General features: G+C 67.6%; 2 protein-coding genes across 2 annotated transcripts in view; one reads left to right on the top strand and one right to left on the bottom strand.

Annotated features, from left to right (window-relative positions):
- RSPH14 (radial spoke head 14 homolog) overlaps window positions 1-13,623 on the top strand; it is a 48,747-nt gene that overhangs the window by 22,800 nt on the left and 12,324 nt on the right. The gene's annotated exons all lie outside the window — the stretch shown is intronic.
- The window catches only part of GNAZ (G protein subunit alpha z), a 30,379-nt gene that overhangs the window by 11,613 nt on the left and 5,143 nt on the right, over window positions 1-13,623 (bottom strand). The window contains exon 2 of the mRNA XM_070385744.1: window positions 5,422-6,613. Within this exon, the coding sequence (XP_070241845.1) occupies window positions 5,422-6,144 (723 nt within the window). The 5' untranslated portion in view covers window positions 6,145-6,613. The remainder of the gene's footprint in view (window positions 1-5,421; window positions 6,614-13,623) is intronic.

Raw genomic sequence — 13,623 nt, 5'->3', positions numbered from 1 at the left:
AGTGAGGAGCGGGGCTGCAGGAAGGCCCTCTGCGCGGCGGGCATCCTTCCGTCCAGCTGACCAATGGCGGAGGACAGACTCTGGCAGACACTGAGCGCCGAGGGAGCAGGAGGCAGGGACCCTGGGAGCAGCCGGTGGGGCGGGGCAGGGCAGGCCCCATCCGGCTGAAATGTCAGCAAGCACGCACCCACCGAGGGCTGCCCGTGGGCACCGGGGAGGCTGACCTGCCAGGGGAGGGTAGCCATGGGTGCTGCCTCTCCACCCACCCTCCCCCACCCCCAAGTGACGCCCAGGGCTCGCGACGGGAGGACCGGATGCCCCTGCCACTGAGGGGGGCTGAGACAAGGGCCGGGCGGAGAAGCAGGGGCCCCGGGCAGAGGCGGCCAGTGCCCACGAGCCTCAGCAGCGGCTCCCAGCAGTGAACGCGCGACTGGCCCCGCGGGCTCCCTTGGGAGGGGTGACAAGCCACAGAAAGACAGGGCCGGGCCAAGCACGCCAGGGACATCCGCGGGGAGGGACAGTGTGGTCAGCTGAGCCCTGTGCCTGCTGCAGCTGGGGCCAGACGTGCTGTCACAGCCCCGCCAGGGACTCAGCCCTTGGGGCTGCCTTCACCTCGGGCTCCAGTCCAGGGGGCCTCTGCGGTCCCAGGGTCAACGTGGTGTGCAGAGGTCAAGGCTGCATGTGGCCCTGGCATCCCGTGAAACCGGAAGCAGCTACAGGGGAGACTGCAGCCTGCTGGGGAGGCGGGTGGCCTCCGAATGTGACCTCAGCCGGGTTGGGGGCAGGAGGCAGACGGTGGGGTGTGCTCCACTGGGGCTTCCTGGGGGTCCTGCTTCCGAGATCGGTGCTGCTAGGGTGGTGCCAACCCCAGTGGCCGCTCAAGCGCCCCCAGGCCCGCTCGCTGTCTGCACCCTGGCTCCCAGCCCCGGGCCTACGATGGTGACCTCAGCCTCGGCCTCCCTGTCTGCAGAGCTGGCTGGGTACAGGCCCTGGAGGCTGCGTCAAGCCCCCTCCAGTCTAAGCGGGGTGTCACCCACGCCCGCGGCTCCCCTCTAACTGTCTGTCGGACACGCGCCTCCTGCTGCGTCCCAGCGGGTGGCGGCCGGTTCACCACGCTCCCGGGCAGCACTGTTTTGTGACGACGATCTTACAGCACTGAAACGTGTGCCCTTTGGGGCTGAATGACACAGCGTGGTGTTCAGGCGGTGGGTCACAGGACTTGTAGGACAGCCTGGAGCGGCCCCCTCGGCAGCACCTGCAGGGGCTCCCTCTCAGCTGCGCCCTAGAAGCCAGGGCCCCAGACATTGGCTCTTCCCGGCCCTGGCCTGGTCTGTGGCATGCCACTGTGTGCCAGGCCCTGCCACCATCTGTGGGTAGGGTGGGGCTCCCCAGGACCAGGAGGGGCCGCTGGGCAGGGCTAGGCACACACTGACCCCTAAGAAGCATGTCCCTGTGTCCTCTGCTCCTGAGACCCTCAACACAGATGACACAGCTGACCAGCTACTGCTGGGTAGCAGCGGGGACACCAGGCCTCCTGCAAGGAGCCCTGTGAGAAAGTGAAATCACCCCTGGGAGATGTGCCTGCCACGTCCCGGAGGAGGGGCAGAGTCCCTAGGCAGCAAGAGGGTCTGCAGACGTGACACTCAGCTGTGCTGGGATGAGTGCCCCTACCTCAACCCCTGTACCCCTGATACTCGGGCTCACCATGGCATCTGGCCCCACCTGGGCTTCGTACCCACAGCAGGCACACAGCAGGGATACAGCAGGTACACAGTAGGTGTGAGGCAAGTATATACGAGGCATACAGTAGGTACGCCAGAAGCAAACAGCAGGCGCACAGCAGGTATACAGCAAGCACACAGCAGGTGTATAGCAGGTGCACAGCCAGCAAATAGCAGGTATACAGCAGGCGCAGAGCAGGCACACAGCAGGTACACAGAAGGCACACAGCAGGTGCGCAGCCAGCAAACAGCAAGTATACAGCAGGCGCACAGCAGGTACACAGCAGGTATACAGCAGGCGCACAGCAAGTGTATAGCAGGTGCACAGCAGGCACACAGCAGGTATACAGCCGGTGTATAGCAGGTGCACAGCAGGTACACAGCAGGTGCACAGCCAGCAAACAGCAAGTATACAGCAGGCGCACAGCAGGTGCACAGCCGGCACACAGCAAGTATACAGCAGGCGCACAGCAGGTATACAGCAGGTACACAGCAGGTATACAGCAGGCGCACAGCAGGTACACAGCATGTATACAGCAGGAGCACAGCAGGCACACAGCAGGTATACAGCAGGCGCACAGCAGGTATACAGCAGGCACACAGCAGGTATACATCAGGTGCACAGCAGGAGCACAGCAGGCACACAGCAGGTATACAGCAGGCGCACAGCAGGAGCACAGCAGGTATACAGCAGGCACACAGCAGGTACACAGCATGTATACAGCAGGAGCACAGCAGGAGCACAGCAGGTATACAGCAGGTGCACAGCAGGTATACAGCAGGCGCACAGCAGGAGCACAGCCGGTATACAGCAGGCGCACAGCAAGCCTGCTGGCAGCCCCACAGCCCACAGCACAGGGAGCCACTGAGGGTGCTCCCGTGAGAACCGACACCTCGTGGCCGCCTCGCCCGTCCCTTCTGGGGGCCCCGCAGTGCAGAAGCCCTAAGTCTGTCAGCAGGCCCCTGGGGCGAGGCCGGAGCAGGCTGACAGCAGGGTGCTGGGGTCCCACCTGCAGGGCGCTCAAGGGAATGCCCTGGGGGCTGTCCAGGCGGGTGGGCACCCACGGGGCCCACAGCTGAGCTCCTTGTCTTTTCCACCCGGGTGGAGGCCGGCAGCCAGGCGGCAGGAAGGGGGCTCCACAGAGGGCCGGTGGGGCGGGGCGGTCTGGCTGGGCTGGTGGGCTTGGTCTCTGAGCTGTCCTCATGCCAAGACAGGGACCTGGGCACCACTGCCGGCCCACAGCGCCCACGGGTGACGCCTGGGCTGAGCTCCAGCAGCCCTGCACGGGGGACGGGGCCCAGGCCGACTCAGGACCCGTGAAATCCTCCTGGGACGAGGGCCCAGCATCACGCCCGAGGCTGGGCACGGCTTCTGCAACCCGCGGGCTGCCATGGTCCACAGACACCCCGGAATCTGCCCCTGCCCAGGGGCTGCCCTGCACGCGCCCCAAGCCCAGCGGTCTTGACGTCACCCTTGGCAACATGCTGACGCAGAAGCCGGCGGGGGCGGAAGGGGGCCCTGTCTGGGGGGGGCGGAGACGAGGCTGCAGACGCCTAGTGCGGGGTGGGGGGAGCTCCGCGGGGCCGGTCCGGAGCCTGGCACTGGATCCCGGGCCCCTCTGGCTTCTCGGAGCCACCCGGCCTCCACCGGGGCCCTTGGAAAGGCGAAGGCGGGGCAGGGGAGGGGGCAGCCCTGCACCCCACTCCCTGGCAGCCAGCCCTGCTGTGGCCAGCAGCGGCGGGACTCACGGGCGGCACTGTCTCCGCCCGGCAGTGTTTGTTTTCCATCGAGATACTGCTGGTGGAGCATGAAAGGTCAGAACCACTTGGAATCCAGTGAATTTCCAGCCCTGCTTGACTTTCTCATTGAGAATCTCCTTTTCTGGTGAACAGGCATCTCCCCAGGCCTGCCGAGCCCAGGCGGGGCAGGCTGGGGGTCTCGCTCCAGGAAACACTGTGACGACCCACAGGCCTCGGAGAGGCCGCTTGTCCACCTGGCCGTGCACTGGGCTCAGCCAGGAGGCCGCTTGCCCACACACGACGGGGCCCTGGTGTGCGGAGCGGCAGCGTGTGGGCGCCTGCCGGGCGGGCGTGATGCCTGAGCTGAGACCTGGCGGGCAGGGTGGGGGGCAGGGGACAGGGTGGCCGCATGCCTCCGTGGAACACGGGACGCCCCGGGGCCTGGCCCCCCATGTCCCTCTTGACCCAGCACTCCTGCAGGCCCAAGCTCCACGGCAGGACGTGCTGGCCGACAGCCTGGGCACCCCGCCTGGTGCCCAGGGAATTCACCCCGCCTGTTCTCTGGTCCTGGAGACGACAGAGGAGGCGGCCCGGAGATCCGGGCCTCCGGAAGGCCTCAGGGCCCGGGGCCACCACCAGCCAGCCCCGGGGGAGCAGAACCAAGCTGGTGAAAGAGAGCTGGAGGGCGGAGCCCGGGTGGGTGCATACGCGTCCGGGTGGCCCCACGCCCTCGGCCGTGCTCGGCAAGGAGCCTGGCCTTGCCCCACCGCTGCCCAGGACCACATGCCAGACCCAGAAGTGGGGGCGGGCAGATGCAGGCACAGGGCTGGGAGCGAGATGGGCTGGCCCTGGGGGCTGCGGGGCTGGCCAGGCCCCCCATGCCGGGATTGGAAACCTCTTCAGGGCCAACTCCAGGTCTCTGCTCAGGGGTCCTGCCTGACTCAGGCCCTCCCAGGGTCCTGCCTGTCTCAGACCCTCTGCTGGGGGGGCGGCCCAGCCACACCCACCCCTGTGCAGCTGAACGGCCTCCAGCACTGTGGCTCCTGGCGCCTGGGGCCTCCTGCCTAGCTGGGCCTGCGGGGTGCTGCCCAGCCTCCTTGCCAGGGGCCTGCCTCCCAGCTTGCCCAGAAGCTCCGGTCAAGCCCCAGTGGCTTCAGCCCCAGGCCCAGTCCCTCGGCAACCTCCTACACTTGCCCACAACACTTGAGGCTGAGCCCTCAGCCCACAGGGCAGTCCTCAGCCTGGGTGGAAGGCCTAAAAGAATTCCCATCCCGTCCCCGACCCCAGGGATGAAGCCTCAGAGGAGCTTCTTCACCCTGCGGCTGACGGACGCTCAGGACTGGGTCAGGTCGTGGGGCCGAGGTTGCCGGGACCGAGCCCGGTGCCAGGCTGGGGGGAACCGCCGCACGGGCCCACGACTGGCCGGCCGCCCCCCTTGGTCCTGCAGAGCAGCCAGCCTCCATCCCGCCTCCCGGGGGCCTCCCCACACACCTGCTGCCCCCCAATCTCATCTGCAGCAAAGCCTCTCGGGGTGCCAGCTCCCTTCCTCCCCGCCCCGGGAGGTCCACGGGCTCTGAGGGCCAGGGAGCAGGCCCCAGCCGGCCCTGGCGCCTGAGAGCAGCAGGCACGGGGTGTGGCCTGCTCGTGGCACCAAGGTGCAGGCCCCTGGGCACTGGCCCCGCTAGCACCCTGAGGTCACCGTGGCCCAGGGCAGTCTCCCTGCCCGCGCTGCGGGGATAGTGGTTACTTGGTCAGAGTGGACCGCGGGGCCTGGCCTGGAGTGGCCACCGAGAGCTGCGCTCTGGGCGGACGTCCTGACGGCGGCGCGACCCCGAGGTCCTCGCTGGGGCCGATGGCCGCCGGCTCCCCTTGAATGAGGCGGCGGCTCCCACCTCGCCCCAGGGGCCTCACGTGCCAGGGCCGGCGCACACAGCGGCGGGAGGACCCGGCGCGCACTCACCGTCTGGTTGTCCTCGTAGAGCTTCAGGTCGTAGCCGCTGAGCTCCACGCAGAAGATGATCGCGGTGACGCCCTCGAAGCAGTGGATCCACTTTTTGCGCTCCGACCGCTGGCCGCCCACGTCCACCATCTTGAAGGTGAGCTCCTTGAAGGTGAACTTGTTCTCCACGATGCCCGTGGTCATGTCCCGGGAGCGCAGGATGTCCTCCACGGTGGGCACGTAGTCGGGCGCGGCGATGCGCTCCAGGTCGTTCAAGTAGTACGCCGCGTTGTCCTCCAGGTGGTACTCGCTGGAGCGGCCGAAGCAGGCCTGCGCGCCGGGGTCGGCCCACAGCCGCCGCATGACGCCCAGCAGCTCGGGCGTGATCTCGCCCTTGCTCTCGGCCGGGCCCGTGAGCGCGAACAGCTGCACGGCGTCGTAGGCGCGGTCGGGGTTGTGGAAGTCGATCTTGAGCGCGGCCAGGGCGCGCACGATGCGCGTCAGCGAGTCGATGGCGTTGTAGACGATGAGCGGCTTGTACTCGCGGCAGGCCTCCAGGTTGAAGCCGCCGCTGTGCAGGATCTTCATCTGCTTCACCACGGTGCTCTTGCCCGAGTTGCTGGTGCCCAGCAGCAGCAGCTTGATCTCGCGCCGCTGCCGCTGGCTCTCCGAGCGCAGGTGGCGGTCGATGCGCCGCGACCGCCGGGCCGCCTCTTTCTCCTCTGAGCTTTGCCGGCATCCCATGGTCCGGCCGGGCAGCACCGGGGGCCCACCAGCCGCGGGGGGAGCTCGGACGACTACAACGATGCTGAGACTGGAGGCTCAGTCCCGGCGCACGCACGAGGGAGCCGATGCCCGCGCACCCCGCCGCGGAGGGAGCCGGTGCCCGGCGGCAGCGCTCAGCGCGCCTGGGGGGGCGAGGCCGTGGCCCGCTGCAGCCCCTGCCCCGGCGCCCCCGCTCCAGTTGGCATGGCGCTCCCGCCGCGGGAGGCGGCCCAGCCCCCCCTCAGGGACACTCCGCCGACCCCCGGGCCCGCGGGGCCACCACCGTCATTCCCTGTCCTCCGGATGGCGGGAGGCCGGTGCGCTGCTAGTGGCTGGGGTGCGGCTCCCACGTGCGTGACTGGAGGGCGGGTCCCCGGTAACGATGCTGACGTCCAGGGCTCTCCCTGCGGCCCCGGAGGCCTCGATCATCCGATCATCCGCCCTTCACCTGCCAACGAGAGAACAGCGTGAGCCTCCTCCCGCACAGGCCAGCGGGGCGGGGAGCCCTGGACGGGCCTGGTGCGCGGGGAGGAGGAATCAGAGCCCTTCCCTTCCGTGGAGCTCACCCCGCAGCCCAGGGCAAGGGGCGCACCTGGAGACGCGTCTGCTGAGGGCAGACGATGACTGGACGATGGGCCAGTCGGCGCAGCCCCAGCGAGGCTGGCCATTTGGCTTAGAGCAGAGACCCCCAGATGGTCTCCGCTGGGCATGCAGCGGCCTGCAGATCGAGTGCTGAGGACAATGTGAACACTATGCCGGCAGCAACCCCACGCGTGAACCCCCAGGGCACATGTGTGCATGTACATGTGAGCAAGGGGTCTGTGAAGTCGCTCCGAGCAGCAGTGAGCTCTAGGCTGTGACAGTTCAAGGGGCTTGTGCCTTTCACCATGTTTTCTGCATTCGAGCCTTAAGAAAGGTCTGCAGACAGGAGTCGTGCTTGGAGCGGGGCGGGGCCGGGTGGGTGTGCTGCTGCTGACTCCGCCAGGCCCTTGGCCAGAGGCTCTGCATGTCTGGTTCCAGCCAAGCAGCCGCCAGGGCTCCCGGGGGCCCAGCCTCCTAAAGGGAATGCCTGCTACATTACCAGGTGCCTGGTGTTGTCAGTTCTGATTTTCTCAATTTGGGGTCATTAAGTCTCACATGTAGGCCCAAGTGACCAACTCCCTCAGCTGGTCGGTGACAGGGACAGAGGTCACCCAGGAGAGCAGGTCCCTCCCGCTGTCCGGGGCCACCAGAGACACGCAGGCCCCGGAGGTGACCCCCACACCCCTCAGCACAGGCAGGTGACGCGGCCTGGGGTCCAGCGGGCCAGTGCCCGCTGCGTGCAGGGCGGCGTCCGGACAGACAGCACTGACGGCGCCTCCTCGCGGTGCTGCGCACAGCCCCTCCCTGGGGGGCCTGGGGGGCCACCCGAAACCCACCTGCTCCCTCGTGAGCCCCCTCAGGCCCCCTGCCCCCCCCCAGTGGGCTCCCCCCTCCCCACCACGCCTGCCCCTTCTCAGGTCTCTCCTACCGGGTTGAGATCCTTACCAAACACCACATACAAAAATTAACCTAAAAAAGACCAAAGACCTTAAACTATAGGACTCTCAGGAAAAAGCAGAGAGCAAAAGCTGCCTGATACTGGGTCTAGGCATTCATTTCTGGGGCGCGACACCAAACACACAGCCAACGAGAGAGACAACAAACTGGATGTCATCAAAGGTAAACGTTCTGTGCATCAAAGCTGGCATCAGCAGGCTGAGAGGCAAGCCACAGAAGGGCAGAAAACGTCTAACTGTGCCCCTACTGAGGGACCGGCTTCGAGAGCATCGAGAACTCCTAAAGTTCACGGGTAAACACGATGAGTCACAGCTAGCAGAGGACTCGAGTGGACGCTTATCTAAAGGCACGCGAATGGCCAGAAGCACGTGAGAAGACGCTCAGAATCGCTGGTTACAGAGAAACATACATCAAAACCACACGAAGGTACCAGCTCACAAGCTATAAAGGAGTCACTCCAGGAAGAGTGGAATCCTCGCGGACTGCTGCTGGGAAAGTCAACTGGCGCGGCTGCCGTGGCAAACAGCCCGGAGGGCCCTCAAAAACTAAGAACAGATCTACTCCACGACCCAGTGAGTCCACTTCTGGGTGTAGACCCCAAAGAACTGGCAGCCGGGTCTCAGCAAGATACTCGCTTACCCGTGTTCACAACAGCGTCATCCGTCAACGGCCAAGAGGCGCAAGCAGCCCAGCGTCCACCGACGGGACCGAGGGGCCAACACACTGGGATGGAAACATACACGGGAACGATATTCAGCCTCAAAAAAGAAGACACTCTGACGCGGGCCACGACATGGATGAGTCTCGGGGACACGACACTCAGCGAGGCAGGCCTGGCCCTCAGGACAAACGCTGTCATGATTCTAATTCTCGGCAGTCCCGACCCGGGTCACAGGCATAGAGGCCAGAGGTGACGGTGGTGTGGGGCTGGGGTGGTCCCGAATCGGGTCACAGGTGTAGAGGCTGGAGGTGACGGTGGTGCGGGGCTGGGGGGGCGGCGCGGGCTGTGCTTACAAGGGAAGGCGTCTCGGTTTAGGAAGACGGGCAGGTCCTGGAGACGATGCCGGTCGAGGTTGCATGGCGTGAGTGTGCTTGATGCCGCGGAACTGCGCCTGTTTACACACGGCTAAAGGGGCTTCCCCGGCTGTCCAGCAGCGAGGAATCCCTGGCAGTTCGGGAGATGTGGGTTCGACCACGGGCTTGGACCGAGAGGGTTTAGTGTGCCGAGGAGGAGTGACTAGGCCCGTGGGCCACAACTCCCACGCCCAGAGCCCGGCTCCGCCAGGAGAGGAGCTGCCACAGTGGGACGCCCGTGCACCCCAACCTGGGAGGGGCCCCTGCTCCCCGCACGAGAGAAGAGCCCCCCATGGCCAGAGGACCCAACACAGCCAAAAAGAGACGAGTGAAGACACGTTTAAAGAACGGTTACACGGATAAATCTCACTACGCGTATTTTAACACCTCTGTGAGAAAGGTGGGGCTGGTCACGCGGTCCCTGACCGGGGTGGCCACAGGGCACCGCGTGGGTCAGAGGGAGACGTGGTTGGGGCGACCGTGCCCTAAGGGCTGAGTCTGGAGCTGCTGCAGATGGGCCATGCACAGATCATCAGAACCAGGCCCAAGGCCCCCGAGAGCCTCCCTGCAGCCCACGGGTCTCAGCCACAGCCCCGGGGGTCTCCGCGGTGGGCCTGGTGCTTTGGGTCCAATTGGGCTTCCCGGGACCCCCGAGGGCGCCTCCAGTCGGCCCAGAGGCACAGGCCCGGGGCCGACGCCACGTCCTGCCCTGGCCAGGAGCCGCTCTCCGGTCCCCAGCACCTGACACCCGGGAGCCCCGCTGGGTCTGCCTGGATTCCACTGAGGCGTGGGGCTGGGAGAGGCAGGCGGGGGGCGCAGGGGAGAAACTGACCAGGGAACTTAGAGGGCAGGACCCCGACAGAGAAGGGGAGGCGCGGGCGGGCGGGCAGGCCGGCCAGGAGCCACGGTGCATGCCGGGGGCCGCGTGGCGACATGCCGTGTGCTGAGGGCACACGCACGCAGGCCTGTGCTCGCGTCTGTGTGCCGCGTGGGCTGTGACGAGACGGCTGCACGTGGACTCCGGGCCCTCACCCACAGTTACTCACTGGGCTGGCCGGCGGGCAGCGGCGGGCCTGCTGGAGACCCTCGACCGAGGAGGGCAGGCATCGAACCAGAGGCGGCACGTGAGCAGTGATGGGGGCCCAGCTTTAGAGCGCAGGCTGGGGCGGGGCGCTGGGCTGTGGGGGTGCACGGGCCGGCCTGGGGGAAGCGGAGGACGCAGGGAGCTGGCCCGACAGCGGGGGGCGGCCTGCTCTCCGGGTCAGGTGGGACGAGGGCCGCACTCCGTCTGGGTGTGAACAGTACCCCTGGATGCAGAACGCTCTGCACGCAGCTGTCCCGGGGTGGGGGTGGGGGACGGCTGCAGCTGGCTTGCGGTCGCCCCGGGGTCTGGCCCAGGCTGGGAGGGGGGACCCTGGGGGGAAACGGGCTCAGTGTACACAGGTGGACCAGCCCGGGCTCCCCGACAGCTGTGAGGGCAACCGCGTCCTCTGAAGCTCCACCCCGGCCCCCTCAGTGGCCTCGCCGACCCATCTGCCTGTGGACCCAGGGGCCACCTGGGTGGGACCCCAAACCCAGAGCCCACTCAGGACTCTGCGGCTGGAACCCGCCCTCCCCCCCACAGCCTTGAGAGAGATGCTTCCCCTCGGAGCCGCCCTGTCCCGACCTCGACCCCCACCCTGGCCCCTTCCCCGGACACGCCCCTCTCAGGCCTCGAGTCACAGAGCGCGGTGCCACCTGGGGCCAGGGCTGGGGTCACGGGCTCGGTGGGGCCCTGCACGTGCAGTGGGCTGCCCCTGGACGCCCCCCGGGGCCTGGCCCGGACCTCCAGCCCCGTGACTCCCGGGTCTGCTGCCGCCCTCCCCGCGGCCGTGTCAAGAGCTGGAGCACGACTGGGATGGCAGCCCCCAACTGCGTGCCCAGCGGCCCCCTGTGGTCCCCACCTCTGATGCAGGCAGGGAGCCCAGGGCCAAGGTCACCTCGGGTGTCGTGCCCAAGCCGGCCTAAGCCAGAGGGTCCCTGGGACGGAGAATGGCTTATCGGCTTAGGGGGCCAAGGAGCCCTGGACCCAGCGGGCGGGGCGGGCTTGTCCTGGGGCCCGGATTCCTCCAGGGAGGCAGAGATGAGACAGGGCAGCCCCCGCCCCCAGGAAAGCCCGCTCCACGCTGAGCCCTGGGCTCCCAGGCAGGGCTGGGTTTGAGGGGGCGTGCGGGGTCTGAGCAGAGGTCACTTGGATTGGCCAGCCGTGCGGGGGGTCAGGGAAGGACCCCAGGGCGGAGGGCAGCCCAAACCCCAGGGCCGGTGTGGTCAGGCAAGACCACCCCAGCACCGGGCCACCAGGCTGACGCTCTAGAGAGCTGCTCCTGGGCTGACACCTCCATGGGGACCTGGGGGTCGCCAGCCTGAGCCCCAGTGCCCGGGGCCTGGCCACGTGCCTCTGCCACGGGCTCCCGGCCAGGATCGTCTCTCACACAGGCCCGGCCCTGCCCTCGCGGACCACGGTCCCTGCTGGCCCCAGCCCTGCCTCCCAGGAAGGGCGAGTCTCCGCTCCCACGCAGGCTTGCTCAGCTGCGCTCCCCCGTCCCGCAGCGGGTGGACATTTGCGTCTGAGCACCGGTCCGCGGGCGCCCTTGCTGGGCCTGCTGGAGCTCGGCCTGGGCCCGTCCACAGCCCCGCAGGCCTGTGCCCTTCACCTGCGGCTCTGACCCGCCTCCACCCGCTGAGCGGGAGCTGCGGCCCAAGCACAAGGCTTTGACCTCAGGGCTCATGGCCCTGCCCGGCTGGCCCAGGCCCGCAGACACATGGGGCGGTCTGCTCGCGTCCTCGAACTCAGGGCAGCTGTGGGCTGGGCCTCAGGGACACTGTGTCCCCGGGAAGCCGGCGAGGTGGGGTCTGAGGGAGGGCCTGGCTGCACCCTCGGTGTCTGGGGCCCGTGGGGCACGGCCTTCACTGCTGTCCCGCGAGCGCGGCTCCCGCATCAGCCTCGCAGGGTGCTGGAGCTGGGCATGGGGCCCCGGGTGTAGGACTCAGGTCTGGGGAACGGGCAGCGCCCTCAGGCTGCCTGTGGGGTGGGGGGCCCTCCGACCCCCCAGGACCCCTGGTGCCGACACAGCCGGTCACCTGTTCTTGCTGTATGTGGCCCCGTTTTCTTTAAGCTGACTGCCTTCTCACTGAGACATTTCTGCTTTAAAAGTGCCCTCTTGTTGTTCCTGCTTCGAACGGAAAGCCCGTCGCAGCTCCGACGTAAGGAACGAGACCAGCGGGGTCGTAGCTGCCAGCCCGGGGACTGCCGGGAGGCCACGGGCCCGCTGCCGCTGGACAGTGGGGTCAGCAAGGCCGAGGGGTGGCAGCCAGGCAGCTCACGGGGCTTTCCCCTTAAGGGAAAGGACAGAGGAGGAAGGCAGCCGACCCGGGTGGAGGGTACTTCTCGCAGCTTGGGGGTCTCAGGCCCTCTCCATGGCCCGGCGACCACCCAGCCCCCAGCATGTAGAAGGGCGCACCCAGGCTGAACCCCTCCCTGCTAGGAACCCCGCGGTGGGGGTCAGTGCTGCTCCCTTGGCCTCGCTCAGCACGGATGCTGTCTCAGAGAACTGCTGCCCTGACCCCCTCAGCCCACTTCATCAGACCACAGCCTGAGGCCCTCCCAATGGGCGACCATCTTCACCCGGACCCGTCTGACCACTGTGGTACCGTCGGGGGCCTGAGCTGGGTGTCAGGCTCCGCTCTGGGCTCGGGGACACGGGAGTGAGCCTGTGCACCGAGGGGCTTGTGTTCTGGTGGGGGAAGCGGGGAAGGGCAGCGCCATGGAGACGGGAGTAGGGTGTGTGTCGGGGAGCTGCCCCAGGGGTGTGGCAGCAGGTCCAAAGAGCTGACGCTGGAGGAGACAGACCATCACACAGGGCGGGGACACCTGGCCTGACACTGCCCGAGAGAGGGCTCGCGGGCAGCGGGCACCTGTTGGGCCTGGTTAAGGGCAGGCCCACCGCAGCAGCGTCCCTCCCACAGTTCCCCAGGGGGCGGCTCGGTGTGGGCTCCCTGGCAGGGACCCCCAGGGGCCAGAGGGCAGAAAGTGCACACCTCCCACCGAGACGCCCATCCTCTGGAGGCGGCGCTGCTGGCGTGGGAGGCGGGGCCTGGCCGACATCACTGCAGCAGAACCAGACTCTCTGCTGCCTCTGGACACGACAGTACCTTCTGAGATGACCCCTGCATGCCCAGATGCCAGGGATACTGGACAGGACAGGGACAGGCCGCCCTCCCGGCACCTGCCCCCTGGGCAAAGCCGGCCTCCCTCAGCGTCCCCCCCCCCCCCCGGTGCCTGTAGCACCCTGCCCACGCCCCGCCAAGGCCAGGGAGACTCTGCCCCGCAGCGCGCAGCCGTAGCAGTGCCTTTGAGACCTAACACCTTTCCCAGGGGACCCTGAGCCGAGGCTCCGGCCTCCCCCCCCCAGCAGCAGGTCAGGACCTCCCCCAGGACAGGGCCTTCCTCAGCCTCGCCTGGCCCCCGCCCCCTCCTTCCTGCAGGCCGAGGCCCCAGGCCCTGCTCTGGACTGCCCCCGAACAGCCAGCGGGTCCCGGCTCCCTGCTCCCTGGGGACACAAAGGCAGGGCGGCTCTGAGCTCAGCGCCCCCGCCCCAGCGTTATTTATGACCCACACACAACATTGTGGCTTCCTAACCTGTGGCAGTGCCCTCGCGCTTATGGGATGCTGGCTCCGCGGGGCGGGGCGGGGGCTGTGGGCAGGTTCTGTCACTAAGGTGTCCCGCGGCCCACAGGTACCCGGCAGGAAGCAGGTGCCAGATGAACGCACCCGCCCTTTGTACCGAGCGAGGGAGGGGCCCCCTC

The sequence above is a fragment of the Bos mutus genome, chromosome 17 (genome assembly GCF_027580195.1).
Source record: "Bos mutus isolate GX-2022 chromosome 17, NWIPB_WYAK_1.1, whole genome shotgun sequence".
NCBI lineage: Eukaryota > Metazoa > Chordata > Mammalia > Artiodactyla > Bovidae > Bos > Bos mutus.
This window is presented reverse-complemented; position numbering and strand designations above follow the sequence as displayed.